The sequence below is a fragment of the Colletotrichum karsti genome (genome assembly GCF_011947395.1).
Source record: "Colletotrichum karsti strain CkLH20 chromosome Unknown Scaffold14, whole genome shotgun sequence".
Taxonomy (NCBI): domain Eukaryota; kingdom Fungi; phylum Ascomycota; class Sordariomycetes; order Glomerellales; family Glomerellaceae; genus Colletotrichum; species Colletotrichum karsti.
In genome coordinates, this window is record NW_024065914.1 from 354,135 (window position 1) to 380,727 (window position 26,593).

The window sequence follows — 26,593 nt, forward strand, 5'->3', positions numbered from 1 at the left end:
TGGCTATGTTGAATAATCGGTTTGCCTCGATGTACCTTGTTCTTGTCCTGGTATCCCGGATTGATTCATAGGTCTGAGACAGCGGATAGCTATTCAGTGGTAGCTGGATTGCGCAGGTGACGGATGACAAGTACCAGGATTGTCCATCACATAATAATCCCTAGAATCCACAACTCTTCAAGTGAACTTGGAAGAGCGGCAGTTCATAGTCTACTTCCTAGGGGCTCACCGCATGTGTTCTCGGCAGCCCCATGGCAACCCCGAGGTTTTCGTCCAAATTTTGGCGCTGATCGACGGAGCCAAACAGGTTCGGGAAAAAACACACTTGCAGAGTACCGGGAGTCATACGGAGCCCCGACTTCACGGTACGATCAGCGTCCCAAGGGGACATTATCCCCCTTTCTTCTGCAGAACATCGGACTGCAGACCAAATTCGTAACTTTCGTGTGGGCTAGACGGTAAAGAACTCCAAAGGTCGCTCGCTCGCTGACAGGCGTTAGTGATTTCGCCCTTGCATCCAACTCGCGCCGGCTAAAAGGACTTGTTGTTTCATGGCAGCTCAAGTGGTGGGTCCGACCATGAAACTCCCGTCTTCAGATGCTGATTGATTGGCGACGAAATAAGAAATCTCTATTCGGAGTGTTGAGGTACCCGTTGACGTGCAATACCCATACAGATGGCAGGATTGAGCAGTAGAACGCCCAGCGCCCGGCGGCTGTCCGGGGAGCCCGCAAACCTGGGCGCCGTTTTTGGACGTTTGTCTGCAGGTTTGTTGCAAAAAGTGACAGCTCTTGCATAGTGATCCAGAGGATCGGGGCGTCCTATCCTGGATGCTTCCCACTTGGACCGATCTGGTTACGAGATATCGACGAGCGCCCTAAAATGCGGCTAAGGCGGTGGTTACTTCTTGATACCTGGGCTTGTGGCGTATTTATTGGCTGGCTGCAATGTTTGTCCAGCACCAGCAGCTCCCCAGATGCAAGCCATAGTGGCGCTCTGGCGACCAATTACCTGAGCCAATCCGAGTCAGGATGAGCGATGTCTCTCTTTGAGGGCTTCACAACTTGTCTATTGCCGAGGGGCCCAGTCGGTGGCTTTTTGTAGCGTCAGAGGTTTCCTCTTGTTCATTTCAAAGTGATACAAAGGGCTGTTGCATCTTTGAGCCCGAGCTTCCAACAGCTGTACTGCTGGTGAGAGAGGAATCGACGCTATATTGGCCTCATAGGCAGCTAGATGCGAATTGGGCTTTCGTGCCTGAAGCTGATTCTGGGTCATCGCATGACAGCAGCGATCTGATGTATTTGCGGGATGCAGATGGCTGCTCGGACGGTGTCAGTTCTGCCGTGAATATGTACCGTGCGATGCAGCCATCACCCGTCAGAAAAGCCTACAGGCTGCAGAAAGACTCGGACGCAAAGTGCAAATGCTTCGCCTCGGTGGTAGGATGCAGTAGCCGCTGGCTGTGGTACAGGCAAACAGTCGATCGCATATTCAGGGCAAACATTGATTCGGAGCTCTAGCGCTGCCGAGATAATGTTTTTGTTGAATGCGACGGTTGGCCGCATATCAAGTGGGCGGCGGATAATGTTAACCTTCCAGACAGCTTCCATCAGGAAAAGCAAGGCTGCAGACCGGAAGCTAGCATCGAAGGATCTTGTTGACCAGAACACATAGCTTCAGGCTGAGCCTGAGTAAGTCAAGCAACCCCACGGACGCGGTTTTGCAGTCAGAACTGAGCCGGTAGGGCGGCAGACGCCACGATCCCTGATTGGGCACGCCAGTGCCGTGGTGCAAACCTGTCATCGGTGCAATCTGCGTTTACTTTTGGGAAGCGCAGATCATGCGCCCTGAGAGGCCTAGGGGACGATAGCCTCTGGAGGATGAGACTCTGGTGGTGTTGGGCAGTCGAAGAGGCTGGGGAGAGTGTCGCAGCAAGCCTCACCTCCAGAATTGATATCGGGCGCTTGATGGCAGTAATTGTTCGCAACAGGGAAGATCGGCAAAGAATCAGATGGGAGTCGGGAGTCGGCGAAGCATCGTGGCATCCAAGCAGCCATGTGCCATCCCATCGTCAATCTCATCTCGGGATCTGTCCTGGTGTTGACGCCAGTTGAGAAGACGTGGGTGCTGTTGTACCTTGTTCCCAGAGACGACGGCGCGGTCAAGAGGAAGGCTTTGTACCGTGTACGGCGGCCATCTGCCCGATGCCGGGCAGCCAAGCATCGTAAGTGGATGCAGGGAGATGCGAAGGCGGAGAGTGACCAGGAGGAAGCGTGGGCTCACTGACCTTTGGCCATTTGCAGTGGAGTCGGACATGGCGATGGGCATGACGACGGTGGTTTTTTGGCCCTGAGCTGGTAATACTGCTCGAGCAGCAACAAGACGAAGGCATATCGATTATGATGGTGTGGTGTTGGTATTTGGTCGGCAATGTCTTAGCAAAGACGTGCGGCTGGATCAGGAATGGCGATGGAGTCGCCGTGTCCATAAGGCGGATTTCCCGCTCTAAGACGGTCCTAAATGGTAGCCGGCTTGTGTCGACTTGGTTCGTGGCCTGGACGAAGAAAGGAAGGTCGACAGGTGCCAGACGCCAGTCTCAGACAGGATCGACCCCTGATATTAGTGACGAGATGCAAGTGCTCGATGAGGATGCCGCTCCTTTGTCTGTTCCCTCGGGCAGTGCTGAAAGGCAAGTCTGGGGAGTAGCCCCGGCGGTAGTGATTCGCCGAGATGGCTTCACAGTGTTGGGCGAGTCAAAGGAATTGCGGCCGAGAGCTTCGAGCTTGCATTCAATAAGCTGTTTGCTCCCATTGTTTGCTCGATAGTGGCTGGCAAACAGCCTTGATGCAATGCAGTTGTCCAAGCAGGCATTCGGTCAGAAATGTTGTCGGACAGATAACCGGCCACCTCAGCGGTAACAAATGGTCGTAGGGTAGCCAGACAGGCGAGTAGCAGGGTTGGCCAGGTGGTGATGTTGGCGGCAGTATCAAAATCTGCAAGGAGGCTGCTGATGACTGCGTTTCAAGAATCGCGATGGAAGCCCTGATGGAAGAAGGCAATGTTCCATCTGGCATCCCTCTCCTGGTGTTCCCTGGCGGGTGGTGGGGGCATGTCTGCTTGGCTGCATCGTCCAGTTTGGCGTGTGGTTGTCGTGCTGCAGATGGGCACGGAACAAGAAAGACGGAGATTTCTTTTGATGACGAGTATTAACTGTAGCCCCTCCTTACCTTCGGTTAGCTGGCCGACAGAAGGGCTGGAAGGTTGGAAGGAAGGGAAGAACAGGGAGGACAGGGAAGAAGCAGAAGTAGAGATACTTGGTGGCTGTTTGATTCCAGCCGCTCGTGTGGACTGAAGACTTTTGGCGAGGCTGGAAGGCCTGAGGACGAGGATGGGTTTCTTCAATCCAGCGCAGCGCAGGCAAGGGGTAGAGATGTGTCTTGGAGCACGTATCCCATGATGCCATGTCTCTCGCGAGTACAACCATGGTCGGTAAAGAAGCGGCAGCCTGTCTCTTCGCAAGCGAAACGAAGTGGTGCAGAAGCAGAGAAGACGTGGATATCATGGAAGTACGTAAGTCGCTGGTTCGTATTGGCAGCGGCTCGTGCTTCTCTCGCGGGCGTCGGCGTCGTGTAAATCCAATTCCATAGACGATGAGGAATGGAGAAGATTCCTCGTCAAACGAATGATAGGCGGATTAGCACCCGGCAACGGCAAGAGATGCACAGGTTTTTGACAGGGCCTCAAAAGCCCATCTCCGTGCCTGGTCTGCGGTGGCCGGTAGCGCGATGGATTTTTTACATTAGTCAGGGCGGCGAACAAGGACACTGGAGTCTTTAGACCACTCAGAACAGTCGAGCCAACTAGACCCTGTTTTATTGTTGTCGGCTTTTTTTTTTCTTCGCCCTCTCCCTTTCCCAGGGACTCCAGGGGACTCGAGCTTCCATTTCTTGCGGGCGACGGCGAAAATGGTCTTAGTCTCACGGCGCAACTCCCCACTGTGCGTTGCCATTGGTCTGTTGCTGGCCGCGGTGATTTCGACGTTGCAAAGGGCTGGTGGACCCGCTCTTCAGTGGTCTGTCTCTGAGGCTTCCTCCATATGATACCATCCTACCTTATTGTGATACATATCCAGTGACTAAGAGCGCCAGCTTTCAAGATGCTGAGTAATGCCAATTGTAGGTCGACGAAGCACATATCTCTGTTTCAAATTCCAGATACAAAAGACTGAAAGTGATTTTGGCAGATATTTGGCCACTCGACCTCACATCTTTCTTTACAGACGAGGAGCACAGACAGGGGAGCCTAGGCCAGGAACCGGGCTAAATGGATTCAGAGGCAGGTACGGGTGGGTACGTACCGCAGCTCTCGACCTTGGCTTCTGGAATTTCCCCTGTTGACCCCTGCACTATTATGGGGTACGAAGAGATACGTACCGTCAACACTCGCAGCTCATACCTCAGTCTCCATACCGTGCTCAAAGCCAACTCCTACCCCTTTTCTTTTCAACTCACCTCTCCAACAGCGGCTCTGTCACGGCTCCCAAATTCCTTAGGTTCGCTCAGGTTCAGTTCTGACATGCTGACACTGACCGCGAGCCCGTGGTGTTGCGCACTGGTCACCAGCAGCCGCCGGCGACAGTGGATGACACCGCCCCACCGAACCGCTGAAGCAGCCCAGGTGTAGGTCCAGGTCAGGTCGAGCATGCCCATCGCCCGTCGATGGCCCCCAAAAAGCCCCTTCCTTGTACGGAAAGCGAGCTGCGTCCAGCAACCCGGGTTTGGCCAGTCACTTTTGTACGCCAGAAACGACAGTGTCTTCGTATTATTTCCAAATTGACAACCCGACAACGTTTGATTGAGAGATGCGGCAAAACAAAGATGCAATCACCCAGCTTTTTGATCTCGCATATCCCACTCTGTTCATTGTGGACTGTACAGGCCGAGGACAGGCCATTTCTTGAGGTGCTTCCCACCAGTGACTGGTCCGTGCTCTCTTGCCGAGGTGCACTGTGTACATGTAGATTAGTACCTCGTCCCGAAGCGCACTGTCCGCCCCGGCGACAACTGCCACCACTCTCAGTGTGTATTCTTCCTCGCCTCCGCCGCCGTCCTCCTCCTCCTCATCCTGCTGCTTGCTGCTTGCACTTACCTCCCTCAGGCTACCTGCTGCATCCGCTCCTGCACCATCTGCCTACCCCTGCCCATATTCCATCCACCCATACCCTTTCCCATCTCTCCTCTCCACATTAGAGGCACCTCCCAACCCATTCCTCTCTTTTTTCTCTCCCGTCTCTCTTGCTCCTGGTCTTCCTATCCTGTCGCGACCATCCCATCCTCCCACCGTCCGCCCAACGGCTCGTGTTTTTCTTTTCCTGTTTGCTGCGTTTCCTCGACTTGTTCGTCAATTGATTGATTCCATCGTCAATCACCAGACCAAGAGGTAAGTCAACAACTGCTTTTCATCCTGCATGCAGCCTCCGGGGGATAAGGGAAAGAAGGAGAGAGAGACGGACGCACACGTACACGCAACGCACACACCCCGACCTGCAATTGTCGTGTCCACCGCCAATACACGATTCGACCATTCCATTCGGAAGGCGAGACGCCAGAGACACCAAAGAGAGACAGGACAAGACGACCAGAAACATCCTTCCCTCGTCCTCGCCGACCCCCTCGACATCAGCGCCATTGCTACTGCCATTGCCATTGCCAGAACCTCCCTCGACATTTCGCCTGCTCCTCGTCGTCGTCGTCTCTGCCGTTGCCGTCGCCTTCCTTCACCGCACCGCCGACTGGCTCGTTTCGCATTCCAGCCCCGTCAATCCCAAACGACTCGCCCACCTCTCTCTCCCTCTCTCCCTCGTTTTCTTTCGTCCGCTGCCGGCACCACGCCTACCCGCGACATGGTCGGCTAACAGTCTAACCATCTCAGGCCCCACGACGCAACAATCCGATTCGACCAAGAATCCAATCACTTTAATCTCATCAATTCTATTCTATCCGACGTCGGCAACGACACCAGATCGCCAAGATGGGTTGTGGTATGAGCACGGAGGACAAGGAGGGCAAGGCCCGCAACGAGGAGATCGAAAACCAGTTGAAGAGGGACAAGATGATGCAGCGCAACGAGATCAAGATGCTTCTTCTGGGTAAGCCGACGCACCCTGAACCCTGAACGCCAATCCGTGGATCTTGCTGCTTCGAAGCGATGACTATCCACGGGATCCTCGGTTTATTGTTCCTAACTTTTCGCAGGTGCTGGTGAATCCGGAAAGTCAACGATCCTGAAGCAGATGAAGCTGATTCACGAGGGTGGCTACTCGCGCGACGAGAGGGAATCCTTCAAGGAAATCATCTTCAGCAACACCGTGCAGTCGATGCGCGTCATTCTCGAGGCCATGGAGTCGCTTGAGCTGCCGCTCGAGGACCAGCGCATGGAGTACCACGTCCAGACCATTTTCATGCAACCCGCTCAGATCGAAGGCGACGTCCTCCCCCCCGAAGTTGGAAGTGCCATCGAGGCTCTGTGGAAGGACCGTGGCGTACAGGAATGCTTCAAGCGTTCTCGCGAATACCAGCTTAACGACTCCGCGAGATAGTGAGTACCGAGTCCTCGGATGGTGAGCGCCATTTGCTGACAAACCCAGCTACTTTGATAACATTGCGCGTATCGCTGCCCCCGACTACATGCCCAACGACCAGGACGTCCTGCGATCGCGTGTCAAGACGACGGGTATCACGGAAACCACATTCATCATCGGCGACCTGACGTACAGAATGTTCGATGTCGGTGGTCAGAGATCAGAGCGAAAGAAGTGGATCCACTGCTTCGAGAATGTCACCACCATCCTCTTCCTCGTCGCCATCTCCGAGTACGACCAGCTCTTGTTCGAGGACGAGACTGTCAACCGTATGCAAGAAGCTTTGACCCTGTTCGACTCCATCTGCAACTCTAGGTGGTTCATCAAGACATCCATCATTCTGTTCCTCAACAAGATCGATCGTTTCAAGGAGAAGCTCCCCGTTAGCCCGATGAAGAACTACTTCCCCGACTATGAGGGTGGAGATGACTACGCCGCGGCGTGCGACTACATTCTGAACCGATTCGTCAGCCTGAACCAGCATGAGACCAAGCAAATCTACACGCACTTCACCTGCGCGACAGACACAACTCAGATCCGCTTCGTCATGGCGGCAGTGAATGGTGAGTCTAGCCCAGACCGGGATGGCACTAGCACAAAGCACACAAAGGACCCAGACTAACACAACAAACAGACATCATCATTCAAGAGAACCTGCGGTTGTGCGGTCTGATTTAAACACCCAAAACGTTTTGCCTTTTTTTCAACAATACCCTTTACTTCTAATTGCATGACCCAAGCCAGACAGCGTCGTGGGAGGCTGGCTCATGAAATACACTCTCCTCCCGACGACGACGAAACGGCGACCCGACGGTTTCCCCAGATTCCCTTACTTACGCGACTGTATTTTTCTTCCTACACCTCGGCTATCCCCCGGTATATTGCCTCACAGATTAGGCGGTACACTTTCTTGGTTCTGCTTTGTTGGTCCGCGTTCAGGAATAGGGGGAAACTTGGGGAGGTAGCTCTGTATCAAACATGATGTTGTGACAGCAGTAGACGGACCGCGGCGGGACGAGGAACCCATCCATTGACGGATGGTGAAGGAGACGGAGAGAGAGAGAGAGAGAGAGAGAGACGGACGCCCGGACGGATGGATAGCGAGAGGAAAAGAAGCAATGAACTTGAATGCATTTGAGAGAGTCCGATGGATGGAAGGTGGTTAAATATTCTGTTTAATTACGAAAGTCTCCTTATTCCTCACGTTGCGCGCCGATTAGGTGGCAACGATTCCACACCTCGCCATCAAACAGCTTGTATTGTATCGCGTGTTCCCAAGTTCTCGGTATATAGCTTTCGAGAAGCACATGTAGGAGCCTCTGCTGGGTGTGGCAATAGTCCGTTTACACATTTCACGAACATGTCTCTTATTCCCCAGATCTACCAGTGAGATCTGTACCGCCCGGGTACGAGTGATCGAACGTTTAGTCACGACAAGAAAAGACCAGCCCAGACCTGACGCCATCTCAGGTCGTCCGGCACCGGCGTCCGTCTCCGTCTTCCGTCCAACACCGTTCGCGGCTTCCGCACCGCTTCCGTCGCAATACCGATGTCTCTCCCCCACCAACCAGTCTTCCCATTTTCATTTCCAACCTAGTCTTCCCATGTACGCGCAACCCAAGCATAAGGCTGAACGAATCAGTTAGGCGCGGAATTCGGGATGACTCTGATTTGCTGCCCGTGTCGATGACCTAAGGGTCCCTCCTGCTTGTGTAAGCGGGCAAACACACACCACACACACACTTTCCTCTCACCCTTTCCCGCCTCTCCGGCGCCCGCTTTTGGTCTGAAGTAGAATTTTAAGCTCGGGGGACGGACGGACGAGAAGGAGGAGGGAGGGGGGGGGGGGTTCAAAGGTTTAAAGGGGCGGACACGGTTCGGCGTTGAGGCTACCTGATCACACGGACATAGATGCACATGCGAGCTCACACATGGACGGGCCAGACGGACTCGGGTGTTGAAGCGCACTGTTGGGCGGGGGAAGGGTACACCTTCGGGGCGGAAGAGGCAAGACGTCACATAGCAAGCAAGCAAGCAAAGGTAAGGTAAGGCAAGAGCGGTGGCGAGGGAGCTTGTGTTTAGAGATTGATTTCCCTGGAGGTGGCGCAGCAAGCAACTCCAGACGGGACGACACGGTAAGTTACTGACGATCAAGGCAGGACGGCAAGACGGGACGTTGAAGAAGTCGAGAAAGGGTGATCTGAAGGATGATTGTCGGTAGGGATTCGCGGTGTAGTTGTTTTGGATGGTTTTGGCTGCGCCTTTCCCAGCGTCTGCCTGTGTGTGTGTGTGACCAGTGACAGATCGACTTTGCTCCGTCTTCCACGGTGCGGGTGTGAAGGATCTCTCTGTGTTGTGTGTTATGGGCAGGGGTTGTTGGTTGCTGGTGTTGGTCGTTCTCGTCTGATATTCATTAACAGGGTGTTTGATAATGGGGGTGTATGGTTTCTTTTTTTCTTTTTTTTTTCTTTGGCCCCCCTTCGTCGTCTCCGCTGACGAATTTCTCAAACATGTCGCAGGATGTATTATACCTGCCTGCTGTCGAATTTCGTTCGCGCGCCACCACCGATTCCCCATCCCATCATTGGGCGCGCCAAAGTTCGTGGGACGTTGATATTTGATGGTACCGAAGTTTGGTTGTGTTGCATTTTTGAGGTCCCCTTTCATTTCGCAGAGATGCGGGGGCAGGATTTCGGTGTTGCAGTGTGCTGCTGGTTCCAGGCAACGTCGGAGAATTCTGGAAACGCAACATCGGATCCTCTTCCCAGATTTTCCCAGGCTGACGAGTCTGAGAGGCGGAGACGATGCCGTGGAAATCAAGGACGGAGATGGATTTGAGATAGAGTTGGATGGAGGGCCGTCTGTGGGGTCATCGTCCTACCGTTTCATACTGATTGTCACGTCTAACGGAACACATACAACATCGTAGGTGAAGTTACCAATTATTTTTGCCCGTTTTAATCCATCGCCGAAGTCGTTACTTTGAATTTTCGGTCATAAGACTTTTTTTCTTTGTAAGAGGCACATGATGATGATAGGGGTGTGCTCGAAATAGGCTTTTTCGGGGTTTACCAAACGACGTCGACCATCGGGGACCATCTCTCCCCCTCTCCCCCTCTTGTCTTGCGTACAGGGGAGGAGGACAGTGTGTGTCGTTGATCTCTCTCTTTGGGCTGAAGTTCTGGGTTTACCTCACTCTCGGATCCCGACTTCCATTCCTTCTCTACCCCTCCCTCTTCCCTTTTGACTTCAAGCACACCGCGAGTGTAAATCATGGGATGATGACAAGATAGGCTTTTCCGCGACCACTTCTTCCCTCTTGCCCCCGTGGCAAACCCGGTGCTGTGCTTGTGAGGAGAGTTTTTTTTCTTCGAATCGGGATATTGGAGCCGAGTCCGAGGAGACGGACCGCCTGCCCAACGCAGTGGCGGTGGTGTTACGCGAGACTCGAGGTTTTGGGCTTGAACGGGAACAGCTAAGTATGAAGACGCAGGCGACGCGGTATGATGAGACACTGGAGGCCTTTTTTCGTAACGAGTCCAGACGATGCGGGCGGGTTAGGTGAGAGTCGAGGGTGTCGGATCGTCGGCGGCGTGGTATATAAGTGACCGGAATATTGTCGGAGAGTGACCTGTTAGCTGGCCCTCCAGCTGAGGCTTTGGGGCGAAGCCGACACGCAGGGCGCGATACGATCACTGTCGTCAGGGTTGAGGAACGAGCAGCTGGTCTGAAACGATGCGGTCAGCCAAGGAACGACATTCAGCACAACCAGGCAGGTCCAACCAGCCAGCGCGGTAGATCTGATTCACGATATATTGCAGCTGTACTGTTGCACGAACGAATGAGGTCCATGAACATGGGAATGAGTTGCTAGTAAACCCTGGTATCAATCTATAAGTTGTGTGCACGCACGCCCACCAGCCTCGTCTACAGGAGCTGTCAAGACCAGCTCTCGCGCACGCCATACGTATGTGTGCGCGCCTAGGTACGAGGTCAACCAGTAAAAACACTATGATGAAATTCCGTTGCTGTTATTCTGTTCCGGCCGTATGCCTGCTTGGTGCTGTGCAGGGAATCCCAAGCCCCCCCCCGAATGTCTGTGTCTGTGTCCCTTCTCTCGTCATTGGATCGTTTTCGCGTTGGTCCTGTTGGTTCCCCATGTGTTCGCAGACGCCACGGGGGAGCGAGTAAGTCGAACACCAAAGCCCTCCTCTTCCCAAATGTAAAGTGGTACGACGATGACTGGGAAGCTTTGTCATCCACAGCATCGTGAGAGGGAGACGTTCCGGCCCGACTTTATCGGAGCCAGACGCTGGTAGCCCGCGAGTCGGTGCCCAGCTTGTCACCCAATCATCCGAAGAGTCGGATCATCGGGTCATTTACACTTCATGATCGCCAAAAAGGGCATCCGAATCCAGACTTGCAAGATCAGGAGAAGCGGATCGCGGGGGATCTTCTCAAGCGCCGTTGTCGTCCTCTCCCATCGCCGCGTCCGGAACGGAACCTTCAGCGTCTTGTGGATGCTGTTGCAGGTCGAGGCCCTGCTGGGTCAGAAAGTCGGCATACTCGGCGCTAGCCTGCGCTAGCTCCCGCGCCGCCGTTTCGATGCGGAACTGGAATCGAACGTGGGGGTCGTTGCTCCGAATCGCCGCCGTGGCCTTGTCGAACATCTCCTTGGCGAGCTCAGCGACCGAAGCGTCGGCGCCTGGCTGCCCGAACCCGCCGGGGCCTGCGGGGGCCATGCCGGGAGCCATCGGCGCATTGCCGGCGAAGCTAGCATTGGCGGAGACCGGCACCGGCTGCAGCTGGATTGCTGGCATGTGCTGAGGCAGGTTGTTTTCTACGGGAACGTCTGTTAGCCGGCTAACTCTTTCCGCGTGTTTTGCTTAGGGTTGTCCCGTATGTCCTTACCATGGAAGGAGCACCGCGAGCCGCTGGCATTGAACCAACAGTTGGCGCAGCTGCCGCACATCTGGCCGTTCACTACTACGCAACCATTCCACGGCCCGTATCCTTTGTGACAACTCTTACAAGGGCTGTGGGCTTCCTGGCCAGAAACGTGTGCGAGAAGGGCCTCGACATTGCTGCGTCGCTTCAAGTTGAGGCTCTGGTCTTGACGTCGCTGCACGGCTAGCCGTTGACCCTCGTTGTTCGCCAACCGCTTAGCGAGGGCGCTGTCGATAACGAGCTGGCCGTAGCCGCTCTCGGAGGCGAAGTCCTCGGCCGTCCGGTTCATGCCACCTCCGTGGCTGCCCATGGGAGCCTCCATAGCAAACTGAGGCGGTAAGCCGTGCAGGTCGGGATGTATGTCGGCGTCGGGGGGAGGAGGGCCGTTGGCCAGGATACCGGCGGCGGCGAGGTCGAAGGGGTTCTGGTGGTGATGTTGCTGTTGTTGATGATGCTGCTGGTGCTGTTGGGATGTGTGGTGGGGCTGCGGAGCGGTTATCTCGTCGTCATCTTCGTGTTCGGCCTCGGCCTCTGCATCGTGAGCGAGCTGCTCGAGCTGGTGGTCGACGACGGAGGAGGAGTGTCGGGCGGCAACGGCGCTGGCTCGGGCGAGAGCCACGGGGTCCCGCTTGAGGCCCGCGGTGGTGGCGGCGGCCTTTGTCACCTTGTTTGGACGGCCTCGAGGAGGTGGTCGGCTTCCGCCTCGGGCACTCATGGGGTATCTCGGGGAGAAGACAAGGCGCCGCTAGGAGCTCCTGTCTGCGATATGAACCACGAAGATAGTGCCGGCAACTGGGCTGGCGATGATGTGTGGCGTTGGAAGTGGGCAGCTGTTGACGGCTGGAATAATGGTGGTGGTGGTGAGGAGGAGTTGGGGGTCGTTGCGAAAGCTCTGTTGGTTGAGGCGGGAGAAGCTGTTGGTTGCTGATGTTCGGTCCCACTCGCAAAGGTGTGGCAGCACGGTCCAGAAGTTCACTTAGACACTTGCTTAGGTAAGGTGCATTGCAGGTGCGACTTTGGTATACTCTTGATTTTGTTCTGAGTGTCTCCTTTCCAGAATATCTAATAGGACTAACCAAATGAGATGCATATCAATAGGCTCAGGGCCATGTGGACAAGAACATGTGAAATAGTGATAACAATGTTATGGTAGGTAGGCACAACGAAACTCTACCCAACTCAGAATGCATTTAACCGGGCTGACATCACCGCAACAGCATCTCAAGTCTCGATAAAGGCCTATCGTTATCGCAACTCCATCAACACCACAAATCTCGCCAGTGATTGGTCAACACCAAAAACTGGGGAAAGCAAGCTTTCTTGCAGTCGCGCATGCTGGAGCAGCAAAGTGCAGTCCCGGTCCCGAAAGTCGATCTCCAAAGAAATTTCATCGTCATCGTCCAGCAACATATCTCCCGCCATCAACAAACCTCACGACAGCCTCCGATTCTCGAAGACACCCGATCGAACCTTCCCAACCACAAACCACAATGGACGCGTATGTTCAATCTCTAGCCAGGGGGATCGCAAAATTATGAGAGGAAAATCGGGCTAACGAGCATCCTTCACCAGCCTTACCAAGACCGAGGAGGCTCAGCTCCAGCAGAGACTGCAGAAGCGCCAGGTCAAGGAGTTTATGAACGTGAGTTTAGACACCTCTTGGATGCGCCGGCTCCCTCGAAGGAAACGAACTACGCTGACATTGAGACCCCCCGCGATCAGCTCTTCGGCAACCTCGTCGACCACTGCTTCGTCTCCTGCATCGACGACTTCACCTCAAAGTCCCTCTCTTCCCGCGAGACCGGCTGCATCTCCCGCTGCGTCCAGAAGCAGATGTTCTCCCAGCAGCGCCTGAGCGAGCGCTTCCAGGAGCACAACGCCCAGATGACGGCCCAGATGCAGCAGAACCAGTAAACGCTCTGGGACAGGGATGATTATGACCACCTAAGGGAGAAGATGTAAAAAAAAACACAGAAGAAATGGAAGATATTCCAGATGTGGATGTTATGTTGGGCGAGCTGAGAAGAGCACGCATGTGTAATACTATCCAGCACAACGACCCGAGAAAGGCTGGAGGCCCTGTGGGATGCGAGACCGCCAACGCGAGTGAGTCTTGTGTGGACCTGGCAAACAACACCGAAGGGTTGCCTTCATTTTGGTGGATATTGGCACCCGCGATGGAGGTTTTCTGTATAATATTTGTAAGGACGGTCGATAGACGTGGCATGGCATTTGCGGGTGTAAAGGACACCACAATATGTTGGGGAAACGAAAAAGAAATCCTACTCCAAACAACATCACGTCTCTGTGCTCATGTCACGATTGCAAACGTGATCTGCGTAAAATGAGTCTTGTTCCCAGGAGCTGGGGTATCCGCTGGTTTAATTCTACACCAAATGAGAACCAGCAAGTATGTTTTAGCTGGAAAATGTACACGTTCATCCTGTACACATCAACGCCAGCCTGTTTTATGATCTTAGCCCCTCCAATTCATTCCCTTGGCTGGGTAGCCCCCCCATTCATGACAACGCTGTATGTCTCCATTAAGCTTCCTCCAAGTCTTCGCTCAACACGTCCCTGACCGCCTCCAATTGCGATAGAACCTTGCTTTCGAGTAGGTTCTCGGGCTGTCCATTGTCACCAGAAGCGCCGGTCTTGGTTCCCTTCCACTCAACCTCGCGCTGACCCAAAGGCAGGAGTCTGTCGCGGAGCAACTTGCGGCTTGAGAGCCAGAAGTCTAGATTCTCGAGCAGCGAGGCCGCATCCCATTGGACCTCGGGGATGTCGCGATTGTTGGCAGATCGAAGAGCGGCGACGACTCTCGTCAAGAGGGCGAGCGAGTGAATCTCTGAAACAGCAAGAAGCGTCACGTAGTGTGGTGCCTCTCTTGATGCGGTCCGGCTCGCACCCGGAGCCTCGAACCGATCGACACTTGACTTGAGCAAGAGTGGGAATTGGTTCAAGACGTATGCGATCTCCGGAGCGACGGTGCCGCCCAGCGCGGTGAGAAGATTGAGCAGCAGGGGCAGTACACCCTTAACCCACACGCTGTAGCATCTTTGAGGTCCAACAGCTTCCGAGAAAGGAGAGATGTTGCCGCGCCGCATGAAATTGGTGATACCCGCTGACGTCAAATGACTCAATAACCCGTCGCATGCCATCTGTTCCGCGACTGCTGGCAGTGTCGACAATTCCAAAAGAAACAGTAGACTGAGCTCGCCGTAGATAGGATCGCCATTCACGGCAAGCTTATCAGCCCACGAGAAAAGTGATGTCGCCGCATGCATAGCATCGTAAGACGCCATGATGTTCATAATCTGGGTCTGGCACTGGTCGACGGTCGGCATGTTCAGGCAAGCTTGCAAGATGGCGGTCAGAAGAGCCAAGTCTTCGGGAGCGACAGCAGCCTCGCTGTCGTGAACGAGAGTGACGAGAGTTCGGAAGCCCTTTGCAACGACCCTGTCCAAGAGATTCAGAATGGTTTGGGTCAGAGTGACGGAGTACCCATCACCCCCGTTCTTCGAAGCTCCAAGAGACTTCTTCTCGGCTGCACTGTAGGCGCGCAAGGTGACGTAGATGGTCTTCAACATGGTGCGGTAGTACGAGATTGATTCCGGGTTGAACGGCTCCTCGACACCTTGCACGATGGTGAACAGCGTCCCCAAGAGCTGGTTGACATCATGAGATGAGATGGGACGGCCGACGAGACGCTGGACAAGCAGGAGACCCAGGTCAGCGCGCTCCTCTACGATGCGCATGAAGATATTCTCAGGTCCCTGGTTGGATCGGTTCGCCTCCAGACACTGCTGGGCAACTTGAAGCATCTGCTTGGCGATGGTGTCGTCATCAGGCAGGCTGCTGCTTAGCTCGAGCAACAGGAATTCCCAAGCATGGAACAGTGACTAATAACGATCAGCATAGGAACTAGCATACGAACAGTAAACTTACAATCTGGGCGTCAACGAGCGACAGGTTGGCGTTGGCGATGCCCATTTCGTTGCGGAAACCACTGTTGCGGCGGCCGTGCCAGCTGGGGTCAAAGCTCAACATCTCAGTTGCACTCTCCAAATCGTAAAAATAGCTTCTCCCGAGCTCGCCGGGCCTCAGTGACGTGCGCTTGAAGGCCTCGAGTGAAACCCCTGGGTACTTGCTTGTGAAGTTCTTTGCAAAATTAGTGTGCAATGAGTTGTTGTAGCTAGACACTTCAACACCATCGCGAAGATAGTAGTCAAGATCTGTCACCAGACTCTTGGCGAACGCGTCCGCACCGCCCATTTGACGAAGATGGTACAGCTGCATGGCAAAGATTTCAGCAATGTACGCCGCCATCTTTGCGTCAATGGCAGCCTTGACAGCGTCTGTTTTGCTTGTGACTGTGAAGCTGCTCAGGTCCTTGACGTACAGACGCAACGCGTCCAAGAAGGCCGTGTCTTTCTGCATTGTGAAGATGGTCCACGGCCAGTGGTTCTGAGACGATGCCACGAAGTCGAGGATGCGGAGAGCTTCGGAGATCTCCAGCTCCTTGATCTTCCTGAGCTTCGTAAACGCGGTCGCAAGAACCGAGTGGGGCGTGGACAAGGGGTCCTTCTTTCCACCCTTCTGGGCATCTCTCGGTGTCTTGCCAGTCAGTAAGCAGTTCGAGAGCCACGTCTGACGGTTTTGCACAATTGTCGAAAAGAATTTCCATGTTGTTTGCACATCCACACTGACGAGGAATGGTTTGTCAAGTCGTGACAGCACCTGAATGAAAGACCGAGACAATAGGGGACCGAGATAGCCCAGGAGTGACGGGGGGTCGTCGTTAGCTTTGGCTGCACTGAGCACCAGTGCCTCTAGTAGCAGGAGTGAGGGTCGCCGGAATTGTTCGCAGATCGCGCACAACCTCGCGAGAATTGACGACGTCTTGAAGAGGTGATCTTCAAAAGTTGCTGATGGTCGCTCGAGATAGCTAGCAACACGGAGCAGCGTCGTGGTGAACTTCAGAGTTGAGATAAGCTGTTCTTGCGCAGAAGCTAGCCTGTCTTGGTACAGGGTCGAATCGGGGATTTGGAGGCCGTTAACGAGGGTAGCAAGGAGTGGCTGAAACCTCAGAGAGCCAGTTGATGGCGAAAGGAAGGAATCGATGATGTAGGAAGCTGCGGGTTCTAAGCATGCCGTGAGAGTCTCCGAGTTCTCCTTGTCACCCATTCCGTAGGTATGAGAAATGATGCGGTCCATGACAGGAACGACCCAGCGAATGAGCAAGGTACGGTGCAGTTCCGATGAGAATCGCCAGGTTGAAGAAGTCTCGAAGACGTCTACAGCTGCTTGGGCAATTGCCAAACTGACCTTGCCCAGCACCTTGTCTGACACACCAAGCCAGACATTATTGGACACCTTCTGGCGCCCAACAAGCTTGTTGCCCGACTTTCGTTGAACGGCGCTACTCTTAACACTGTCAACAAGACTGCCAAATAGGCGAACAGCAGAAAGAAGCAATTCGAAGCGATCGCCAACCAGGTCCAGGTTTCCCGTGATTTTGGCCAGTTTACCAGCTTGAGCTTCGGAGTTGAGAAGCTCGCAACGAGCCAGGTAAGACCATACTCTAGTCGGGCATAGAGGCAAGATTGCGTGTAGGAACTGGACGCAGGAGTTGAGCACCGTGATGCCCTCTCCATCCGTCGCCTTGTCGTCTTGCATGTAGACATCCATGGTCTCGCATACAACAGCGACGAGGTCCTTGTTACCAGAAATGTGCTTGCCGATTTCCTCCAATAGCTCCAGCCCAGACTTGAGGGAGTCTTCTCCTGAGAGACCTTGCTGCTCGGACTTCAGCACCTCAGCACGGAGGAGGGTGGACAACAGCGCAATCGTCTCCGCCGTCTCTTCAGGCTGAAACCCGTCCAGTTCGCTACGGTAAGTCTCTGGCGCAAGTTGGACTTCTAACCTCTTGCCCAGAAGAGCAAGGGCAGAATGTTCATACTCCATCAGGACCACACGCCCAGTGTCTGTAACGAAGCGTCCGTATGTTTCTGCGGGTATCCTAAAAGCATCGTCCAGTCGGGTTCTGCGATTCCATGCCGTCGCAGGTGTAAAGAGAGGAATATCCTCGAGAAGACAGAATGTGTTGGTGTTATCTTCTTCCTGTGCCAGCTCGTATTCTTGGTAGTCGTCTGGAAGGATGAAGGTGAGTGTTGGGGCTTTGCGAAGAAGATTAACCACAACATCGGATCGGCCGTCGGCAACTGTGCAGTTCGTCAAAGCACGGCATATGTTGAGGAAAGGCAGGAACTCGAAGGGATAGCGGTTCAGTGCCTGATGGAAGTAGTATTCCAGAACGGTAGCATCCTGGAGTACCTCCGCCAGAATGTCGTCTGGAGGAGCGAGCGCGGGCTTCGCGAGGTCCCAGTATTGCTGGCCCGCTGACAGAACCGACAGAAGCGATGTCACTGAGTCTGACTGGTATCCCACGAAAGGGTAGGTTGCCTTCAGGAAGTCGATAAAGGCCAGTCGTACCCTAGAGCTTAGGAGTGATGAGAAGGCCCCTTCGCTCGAGGCACCGATGGACAGTGCCATCTCAGACACCACCTCGTAAGCTCGCCCGTTCGATGTGACAGCTACTGCAAGCTGCTCTATGACCTGCATGTCCTTGTCGAGGCCCGCGCCTGTGAGGAAAATGTCAAACGACTTTCCGTCAAGGGACACTATGCTACCAGCAGAGAGCCGGCGGCCAACTGTTGGTCGAATAAGCACACCGGCCTCGAACGTCTCTTGGGATCGCTGGTTCTGCAGAGCATCTCTCTTTTCAATTCGCTCATGATGCGACACGAACATGCGGTGAGCGATGACAGTCCAAGCGAATATCACAGGGCTTTGACTCTCACAGTCAGCGTTCGCGGCCGCCAGAATTGCGTTGTGTACTGTTTCAAGCACAGATGGTGCGGTGATATACGGATCCTCGTCGCCGCGATACTCCGGTGCCTCCTCCAACAAGCATTCAATAGATCGTGAAGGATTGAGAAGCTTGAGTGATATCGCTGAAATGAGAGATCTCAGGGGCATCACGAGAGATGCGATGTTGTCGTTCGGCTGCAAAATGTTAGTGGCATCCACAGAAGAAAGCTCGCAAACTTACCGCAGAGATCCCGGTGAAAAACCCGTAGCCATCCATCAGGGAGAACCACTGTCCGACAATTCCACAGGGTACGAAATCATCGCCGTTACCGTCGACAGCTTGGAAGACAACCGACAGGGCATGTACAATTTCGGTGAGAATTGTCCTCATCCACTCAATCTCGACTTCCTCTCCTTGCAAGCTCTTGTCCTCCACGGATCCCAAGCCCTCCGCTAGTCGACCAGCAGACTCGGTAATAAATTGAAGGTAGGTCGTCAGCAGATTGGCAAGGTACTTGGGGCGTTCCTCCGCGGCAAGTAATCTGGGCGGCGTTGATGGTCCGTCGCCAGCGGCAATCTGTGTCGTCGGCTGCGCGTAGAGGAGGTTCTCGTGGACCAGGGCGGCGGTCATCAGGAAATAGCGCCTTTCCGTGAGGTATGTATGGAAAATCCGTTGTCGCCTGGTCTCTTCCTTCTCGAACTCTGCCCAAATGGTCTCGGCATCCAGCGCCGCACCGGATAGTGGCACCATGGAGGACGACTGGACGTTGGAGATTCCAGCGGCTTCTTGCAAGTTGACAGCATCCTGCGTAGAAAGGGGCCCTGTGAGATGGCTCGCCGGCCGCGACTGGAACTCGACCACGGTCGCCCGAAGTGCCGAGACGAGGTTGACCTTGGCGTTCTTGCTCAACCATTGCGCATCCTCCTTGATAACCTTGACGTCAAACTTCTCGTTGGGTTGGGGCGTAGCGTGGATGGCCGCCGTCCTGGTCTCGTAATCGGTCTTGGTGGCATCGCTGGGCGGCGCAAAGGCGGTCGCCGGGTCTTTAATGAGGGATCGCACGTAGTCGTCTTGTAGGAACTGTACGACAGCTTTGGTCTTTCTTCGTGTGTCGTTCTTATCGGCCAGCGCAGACGCGACAAGCTTCCAGGAGCTGGGTTTTGGGGGTCAGTTGCTGGGCATCAAAGTCAACAAACATTGAGGATACCCACATTACGATGTTGTCTCCATTGAGACATTCCTCCAACGGAGGAAGATACAGACGGTCTACCACTTTCGCCATTGCCGCGGGGGGTCGATTGGGCGAAGCGATCAGGATCCAGGCTGCATCAGGCGGAGCTGCGATGAGCTGGGTTGCCTAGGATGCAAGTTGAGAAGTAGGTCGACGCGCCTAAGCAATTGGACCCGCGAATGCTTTTGCAGCCCTTTCTGATGGTGGTTGGCTAGAGCTCACTTTTTTTGGGAGCTCCAGTTCCTTGGTTTTTCCGGGAAACCGATCTAGCCTGTTCCGTTTTAGCGCGTTCTCTGTGACATTCGGTACGTACCGATCAACCTGCAGATGCCAAGTGCCCATGGATGGTAGATGCAAGAGGAATTACCGCCATCGTTGTAGGAAACTAAACAATCATTCTCAGGTAACGAACAGCGTGGAATTTTTGACATTTATGAAAAACTGTAATAGATAGCCACGCTTGATAAGAGGAATACTATGCAGGACGCATGTTAGTGCTGTTTCTGCAAGGTACGAACAACGATCTTAAGCAGTCTGGGGTTTGCCAACATGACTAAATAGGCAGCCCCGGGGAGCCGGGATGCGATAGCGGCGGGGCAGCTATCAGTAACTCGCCTCCGGACCCAATGCGCACTGTCATCTCCCGCTTTCTTGCCGCTACATGTACAGTAAGGTTTGATCTCCGACGTACTGTACGGCCTTTCACTCTATTCAACCGCCTTTTCATCTACCTACATTGCAAACCATCCCGTTGACTCACTTCACCTAATCTCACCTCTCATTCACCGAAATCAAAACTCACGGGCCTCGGAAATACGCAAGTGGAAAACAGCTGAGGTCTCAATTGCCTCAATTGCCAGTGTCTTGAGGCGCACAACCTTCAAGATGCCGTCCCTCGACATCATCGACCACTCACCCCACCACCCGGACCCGTCACCACCGATCCCGACGGCCTCCAACCTCATCCTCATCGACAACTACGACTCCTTCACCTGGAACGTCTACCAATATCTCATCCTCGAGGGCGCCACCGTCACCGTCTTCAGAAACGACAAGATCACCCTCCAAGAACTCATCGAGAAGAAGCCCACCCAGCTCATCATCAGCCCCGGTCCAGGTCACCCCGAGACCGACTCCGGCGTTAGTCGCGATGCCATCAAGCACTTCGCCGGCAAGATCCCCATTTTCGGGGTATGCATGGGCCAGCAGTGCATCTTTGACGTCTACGGCGGAGAGGTTGGGTCCGCGGGGGAATGGCTTCACGGCAAGACTTCGCCGCTGACCCATGATGCGAAGGGCGTGTACGCCGGCCTCAGTCAGGGTCTGCCGGTCACGAGATACCACTCTCTCGCCGGCACCCGCGTCACCCTCCCGAGCTGTCTCGAGGTCACCTCCTGGGTCGCCGCACCGGATGGATCCCCCGGCATCATTCAAGGTGTTCGTCACAAGGAGTACACCATCGAGGGAGTCCAGTTCCACCCCGAGAGCATCCTCACCGCCCAGGGCCGCACCATGCTCCGCAACTTCTTGCATCTCCAGGGCGGTACTTGGGAGGAGAACGCGAAGCTCCAGAAGGGCTCCGCGACGAGCAACGGCGGTTCCAAAGCCGCCGCCGCCCCGGCCAAGAAGAACAACATCCTGCAGCAAATCTACGCCCACAGGAAAGAATCCGTCGCCGCCCAGAAGCTCATCCCCTCCCAAAGGCCCGCGGACCTGCAGGCCGCCTACGACCTGAACGCCGCGCCGCCCCAGGTCCCCTTCGTCGACCGCCTGCGCCAGACCCCCTTCGACGTCTCCCTCATGGCCGAGATCAAGCGCGCCTCCCCCTCCAAGGGCGTCTTCGACATCAACATCAACGCGCCCACCCAGGCCCGCAAGTACGCCCTCGCCGGCGCCAGCGTCATCTCCGTCCTGACCGAGCCCGAGTGGTTCAAGGGCAGCATCGAGGACCTCCGCGCCGTCCGCCGCGTCCTCGACGGCATGCCCAACCGCCCCGCCGTCCTGCGCAAGGAGTTCATCTTCGAGGAATACCAGATCCTCGAGGCCCGCCTCGCCGGCGCCGACACCGTCCTCCTCATCGTCAAGATGCTCGAGGCCGACGTTCTCGAGAGGCTGTACCGCTACTCCCTCTCCCTCGGCATGGAGCCGCTGGTCGAGGTCCAGAACGCCGACGAGATGACGGCCGCGCTGCGCCTCGGCGCCAAGGCCATCGGCGTCAACAACCGCAACCTCGAGAGCTTCGAGGTCGACATGGGCACAACGAGCAGGCTGCGCGCCATGGTCGACGACAAGACCGTCATCTGCGCCCTCAGCGGCATCAACAGCCACGCCGACGTCCAGATGTGCAAGAAGGACGGCATCGACGCCATCCTCGTCGGCGAGGCCATCGTCAGGGCCCCCGACACCACGAGGTTCATCAGGGAACTGTGCTCCGGCACCGCCGCCGACCCGGAGCCCGCCCCGACGCAACCCCTCTTCGTCAAGATCTGCGGCACGAGGACGCCCGAGGCCGCCCTCGAGGCCGTCCGGTCCGGCGCCGACTTCGTCGGCATCTGCCTGGTCCCCGGCGCCAAGCGCTGCATATCCGACGAGACGGCCGCGGCCATTTCGGAAGCCGTCCACTCGTTCAAGCCCACACCACCAGCAGCAGCCGCGGCGACGCCGAGGATACCCTCAAAGTCGGCCACGGACTACTTCACAGCCTCAGTATCCAGACTATCAAACACCCGCCCCTTACTCGCGGGCATCTTCCAGAACCAGCCTCTAGACGAGGTCCTCGAGAAGCAGAAGCGCTTCGACCTGGACATCGTCCAGCTCCACGGCAACGAGCCGATCGAGTGGGCGAGCCTGATCCCGGTGCCGGTGATCCGGGCGTTCAAGCCGGACTCGGTCGGCCTGGGCCTGCGCGGCTACCACACGATCCCGCTGCTGGACTCGGGCGCCGGCTCCGGCAAGCTGCTCGACGTCTCCCGCGTCAGGGACGTCCTGGCCCGGGACCCGGAGCTGCAGGTGTTCCTGGCGGGCGGCCTGAACCCGGACAACGTGGTCGAGGCGGTCGAGGCCGTCGGGGAGTACGGCGGCCGCGTCGTGGGTGTCGACGTGAGCAGCGGGGTGGAGGAGGACGGGAAGCAGAGTCTGGAGAAGATCAGGACGTTTGTGAAGAACGCGAAGGGTTTCAGGTAGGGGTGCATGGGAGAAGGAGAAAATAAAAACATAGTTGCGATGAGGGCGGCGATAGCAATGGCCTATGTTCCGCAATAGACCACCTAAGAGTCCATCTTTTCAAGCAAGTCTGCCGTCAATGTGATAGTCGCAGGCCAACTCATACCTCGCCGTTCGATGAAAAGCAGTTATAACACAGGCCACCACTCTTCTGCACCACTACAGGCATCACCACGGATTGCGCCAAAGTCGAAGAATATGAAAGTCTTTTCTTTTCCTAGACCATGAATACCTATCCCATAAACGTTAGGGAATTGCCTACATGTGACAACGCCTACTTGACAATGATCCCTTCATGCGTGCGAGCCCGTGGGCAATGCTTCGCTGACACCAAACCACAGAAGCGAACAACTCCGTACATCATGATTCACACGCATACCTCCGTATGATGATATCAAGGCGAACAATCGAAAAAAAACAAGGTAAAGAGTTCCATCTACACCTCTTGTTTACTCTTTCAAACCCTAACGTGCGTCATCATGTCCAAAGACCCCAGACTTGCCAAAACACCAATCCATTTCATCATGTTCGATATTCGAATGTCGTCGTAACTACCGTGATTCCTCGGCTTGGGGTTGTGGTTGAGCCGTTTGTGATTCCGAGGCCTGAGCTTGCTGCGGCTGAGAAACCTGGGGCGCGGCCTGTGGTTGAGCTGTCTGCTGGGCGGGCTGAGGGTGAGCAGTTTGGGACTGCGTAGACGCTGGAATCGGCGGCGGTTGAGATACCGGCGCTTGAGGCGGAGATGACGGCAGAGCCGGATGCTGTGCCTTCTCCTCCGGCTCCCTTCGGATATCCAAGCTCTTGCCTCGACCTGACATAATGCTAGAGCCGCCCAAAGAGGACTGCCTATCTGCCGGCGGCGACTTGTTTCGCCTTTGTTCGGCACTCTCCTTGGCCTCTCGGTATTTGTTCCTAATCCAACCGATAGGGCCCTTAGAATCGTCCTTGCCATCCTTATCTCTGCCGGACTCGTGACTATCTGAGTTATGCATGCCTTGTTCGGAGCTTTCACCAGTGAAGCTCTTGCGTGGCTTATACCCACTGCTGCCAATCGAGGTAACGCTGACATCAGCGTTGTCGTTGGATCCGAATGCCAAGCGAGGCGACGTCACCGACGGATGGCCGTCGTTCTTCTGACGGGACAGTCTCCATCTCCTTTTCTTGTCTTTTTCTTGGTCTATCGCTTCCGCCGACGTCGTCATGATGGACTCTTCAGTCTGATCAATGTCAGAACCTTCATTGAAGGATGAGTGAAGGGACGTTGGTGGTGACTTCTTTCCCTTGAGGGTTTGCTCTGGGTGCAGGGTGTTGGTTGAAGGGACTTGAGAAGCACGCGGAGTGGGTTCCGATGGTGTGTCCCCAGCAGAGGATTTCTCTCTGATGGGCAGGGTATCATGCTCGGGGATTGGACCGCCCACCTGCTCCAGAGGATTCGGGGCCTCGACGTTGGGCGAAACTGCGGCAGAGTGCGTACCTGGCAAAGACGCGGCGGAACTTTGCGCGCTAGGGTTCAAGCTTCCTGGTATCCGCTTCTTCTTGAGCTTATTGGGTTGCCTCTTCTCGCCTTCTCCAGTTGGGGATCTTTGGAAGATGCTGGGAAGAGTCCTCTCCTTGACCGGCGTCGTGGCCTCGTTCGGATCAAGTAGCCTTTCCTGACTCCTTCCTGCCGTACCGGTAGGGTTGGGAGCCAAGGTGGACGTGCCAATCGCGGCGGGCGCAGGGGAGATGGTAGAGGCTGATGGAGACTGATCGGGTACCTCGGCAAGCTCCTCTGTCGTTGACGGGATCATGGGCTCCCTCGGGGACGATCCCGGGATGGGGGATGCGTCACGCCTGAATCGGCCACCCTGGAGAGCTGGGGATCTTTTGGAAGGGACCGTGTTGCTCCTACCAAGGCCGCTGTTAGGGGTCGGTGCGAGCGCGGGGCTGTTCGGCGTCGTCGAGCCATCGTGATGTGAGTGTCGCGAAGACGTCGATCGATTCCTGCGAAGCATGCCGTCTTTCCTTACGCTCTCGGCGCCCGCGCTCGCGTTGGAAGCAGACCGACCCAGACCCGACTTCCTGTTCGGGTTGGGGGTGATTGGCCCACTCGCAGGTGGGGGCGTACCCTTCTCGATCAGCTGCTTTGTCTTCTCGTCAGTGGCCGTGCCTTGCATGCCGATCAAGAAGTGATCCTGGTTCTCGATCAGAAAAATGAGAACATGCTGGTTAAGACGATATTCCTCGGGGGCCATTGCGTGCTGGGGGTGCGAAAGCATTCCGGGCTGGAAGATGGCCGCAAGGTTCTGGGAGTTCATCCTGTTCTCCTCCGATTTAGCAGCGAAAACAGCCAGCAAGTCCAGGATGTAGAGGAGCAGCTGGCGGTTCAATGGCGGCAACTCTGTGATGAGCTTCTGGTACTTGGCGATCGCGGCCTGCTCGTCGAAGTTTTCGATGAACTGGGGACCCTCAGCATCGCCGACCGCTTGCCTCGTAGCGCCGCGCAGAGGCTCTCTGAACTTCTCGTACAAGTCCAGGGGCACAACAGGCTCGGGAAGGTCGTTGAGATATCGTCGAAGGACGTTGGCTGCGTCGTGAACAGTGTAGTTGTCCCACACCAAGCCCTTTCCGTAGCGATCAGGGGAATCAAAAATCTGTTTCAGTTCCTTAATGCGCTTCTCGGAGCCACTCAGGCGGAAAATGCCCTCCACCGTCGTTGCTGCAGTACAGGTGAGCTCAAGGCGTTGTTTTGTGTAAATCGCGCGCACTCACCCTTCTCCTTCAAGAATACGCCGCACTTGGCGACGACGATCGGTACGTAGCCATAAATGTAACTCTTTCCGTTCTCGTCTACGAGCGAAATCGCGACATTGGCGTAGGTGATGCTCTGGCGAAGAGGAACGCCAAAGATGCCGTGGGGTCGGTTTTCTACTGTAGATCGCTTAGCTTCTGTAGTAAAAGACGTAGTCATAGCTGCGCGGATCCGCTTGGCACATTGGCGCACAGGCTGGGTGATGGACAGGGACATCCTGTACATCGCGCCTGCCAGGCGGGAGGAGGTGGTGGGAGGAGGCGTCGCATCACTTGAAGCGACGAATCTGGGCGGAAGAGGATCGACTGGCTCAATAATGTATGCGTCTTGTAATACAAGGACACGACTGAGCGGGATGGGCGATGTATCCATCTTGTCGTCGACATCTTCACTGAAGAGGGGCTGGACTGGGGGCGAAAGTTGCGATGCGAAAGTAGAAGGGTGTCTACCATGGTGTTCCTGATGCTTTGAGGGCAACTTGAAGCCCTTCCACCACGATTTCAGATCTCTCTTGTTCGGGGTCGAGGGTCCGGCGGTCGCGGTCGAGGTGCTCGAAGGCTGGAAAGCCTGGTTTGGGGCGGCGGCGGCGGCGGACGTCATCGCAATGACGGGGCGCAGGTGGTCGGAGCTCGATTATCGTCTTGAAGCAGCGTCTGTATTGCGGTCGTGGTGAATGAAGATGGACGAAGGACGTCTATAGTGGCGACGGAAAATGAGCGGAGGATTGAAATCCAGCGATCGTGGGTAGGGTCGCCGGAGCCAGTTTCGCCTGGAGATGTAGTCGGTCGGTCGGTCGGCTCGCCTTGTCGCTTGGTGGTGTTTTGCACTGGGTTAGGTTGCTGGGAAGGTATTGGGTGTGAACATGCGCTAGGATGGGTTGCGACGCGC

General features: G+C 55.4%; 6 protein-coding genes across 6 annotated transcripts; 3 read left to right on the plus strand and 3 right to left on the minus strand.

The window, feature by feature from the left end:
* Positions 1–6,030: 6,030 nt before the first annotated feature.
* Positions 6,031–7,318, plus strand: CkaCkLH20_05056 (guanine nucleotide-binding protein alpha-1 subunit; the record flags this gene model as incomplete). The annotated part of the gene is made up of 4 exons (XM_038887775.1): positions 6,031–6,148; positions 6,255–6,597; positions 6,647–7,203; positions 7,275–7,318. 4 exons carry the CDS (start codon positions 6,031–6,033, stop codon positions 7,316–7,318), a joined length of 1,062 nt encoding a protein of 353 aa, XP_038746817.1.
* Positions 7,319–11,097: 3,779 nt separating this feature from the next.
* CkaCkLH20_05057 (uncharacterized protein) lies at positions 11,098–12,302 on the minus strand (the record flags this gene model as incomplete). The annotated part of the gene is made up of 3 exons (XM_038887776.1): positions 11,098–11,480; positions 11,552–11,623; positions 11,672–12,302. The coding sequence occupies 3 exons, from the start codon at positions 12,300–12,302 to the stop codon at positions 11,098–11,100; spliced, it is 1,086 nt and encodes a 361-aa protein (XP_038746818.1).
* A 617-nt stretch (positions 12,303–12,919) lies between these two features.
* On the plus strand, positions 12,920–13,501 carry CkaCkLH20_05058 (mitochondrial intermembrane space translocase subunit; the record flags this gene model as incomplete). The annotated part of the gene is made up of 3 exons (XM_038887777.1): positions 12,920–13,085; positions 13,147–13,229; positions 13,310–13,501. The coding sequence occupies 3 exons, from the start codon at positions 12,920–12,922 to the stop codon at positions 13,499–13,501; spliced, it is 441 nt and encodes a 146-aa protein (XP_038746819.1).
* A 629-nt stretch (positions 13,502–14,130) lies between these two features.
* CkaCkLH20_05059 (uncharacterized protein) lies at positions 14,131–19,743 on the minus strand (the record flags this gene model as incomplete). Its single annotated transcript, XM_038887778.1, has 4 exons — positions 14,131–15,489; positions 15,536–18,655; positions 18,702–19,614; positions 19,673–19,743. 4 exons carry the CDS (start codon positions 19,741–19,743, stop codon positions 14,131–14,133), a joined length of 5,463 nt encoding a protein of 1,820 aa, XP_038746820.1.
* Positions 19,744–20,577: 834 nt separating this feature from the next.
* CkaCkLH20_05060 (uncharacterized protein) lies at positions 20,578–22,875 on the plus strand (the record flags this gene model as incomplete). Its single annotated transcript, XM_038887779.1, has 1 exon — positions 20,578–22,875. One exon carries the CDS (start codon positions 20,578–20,580, stop codon positions 22,873–22,875), a length of 2,298 nt encoding a protein of 765 aa, XP_038746821.1.
* Positions 22,876–23,465: 590 nt separating this feature from the next.
* On the minus strand, positions 23,466–26,305 carry CkaCkLH20_05061 (rho GTPase activator; the record flags this gene model as incomplete). The annotated part of the gene is made up of 2 exons (XM_038887780.1): positions 23,466–25,612; positions 25,666–26,305. The coding sequence occupies 2 exons, from the start codon at positions 26,303–26,305 to the stop codon at positions 23,466–23,468; spliced, it is 2,787 nt and encodes a 928-aa protein (XP_038746822.1).
* Positions 26,306–26,593: the final 288 nt, after the last annotated feature.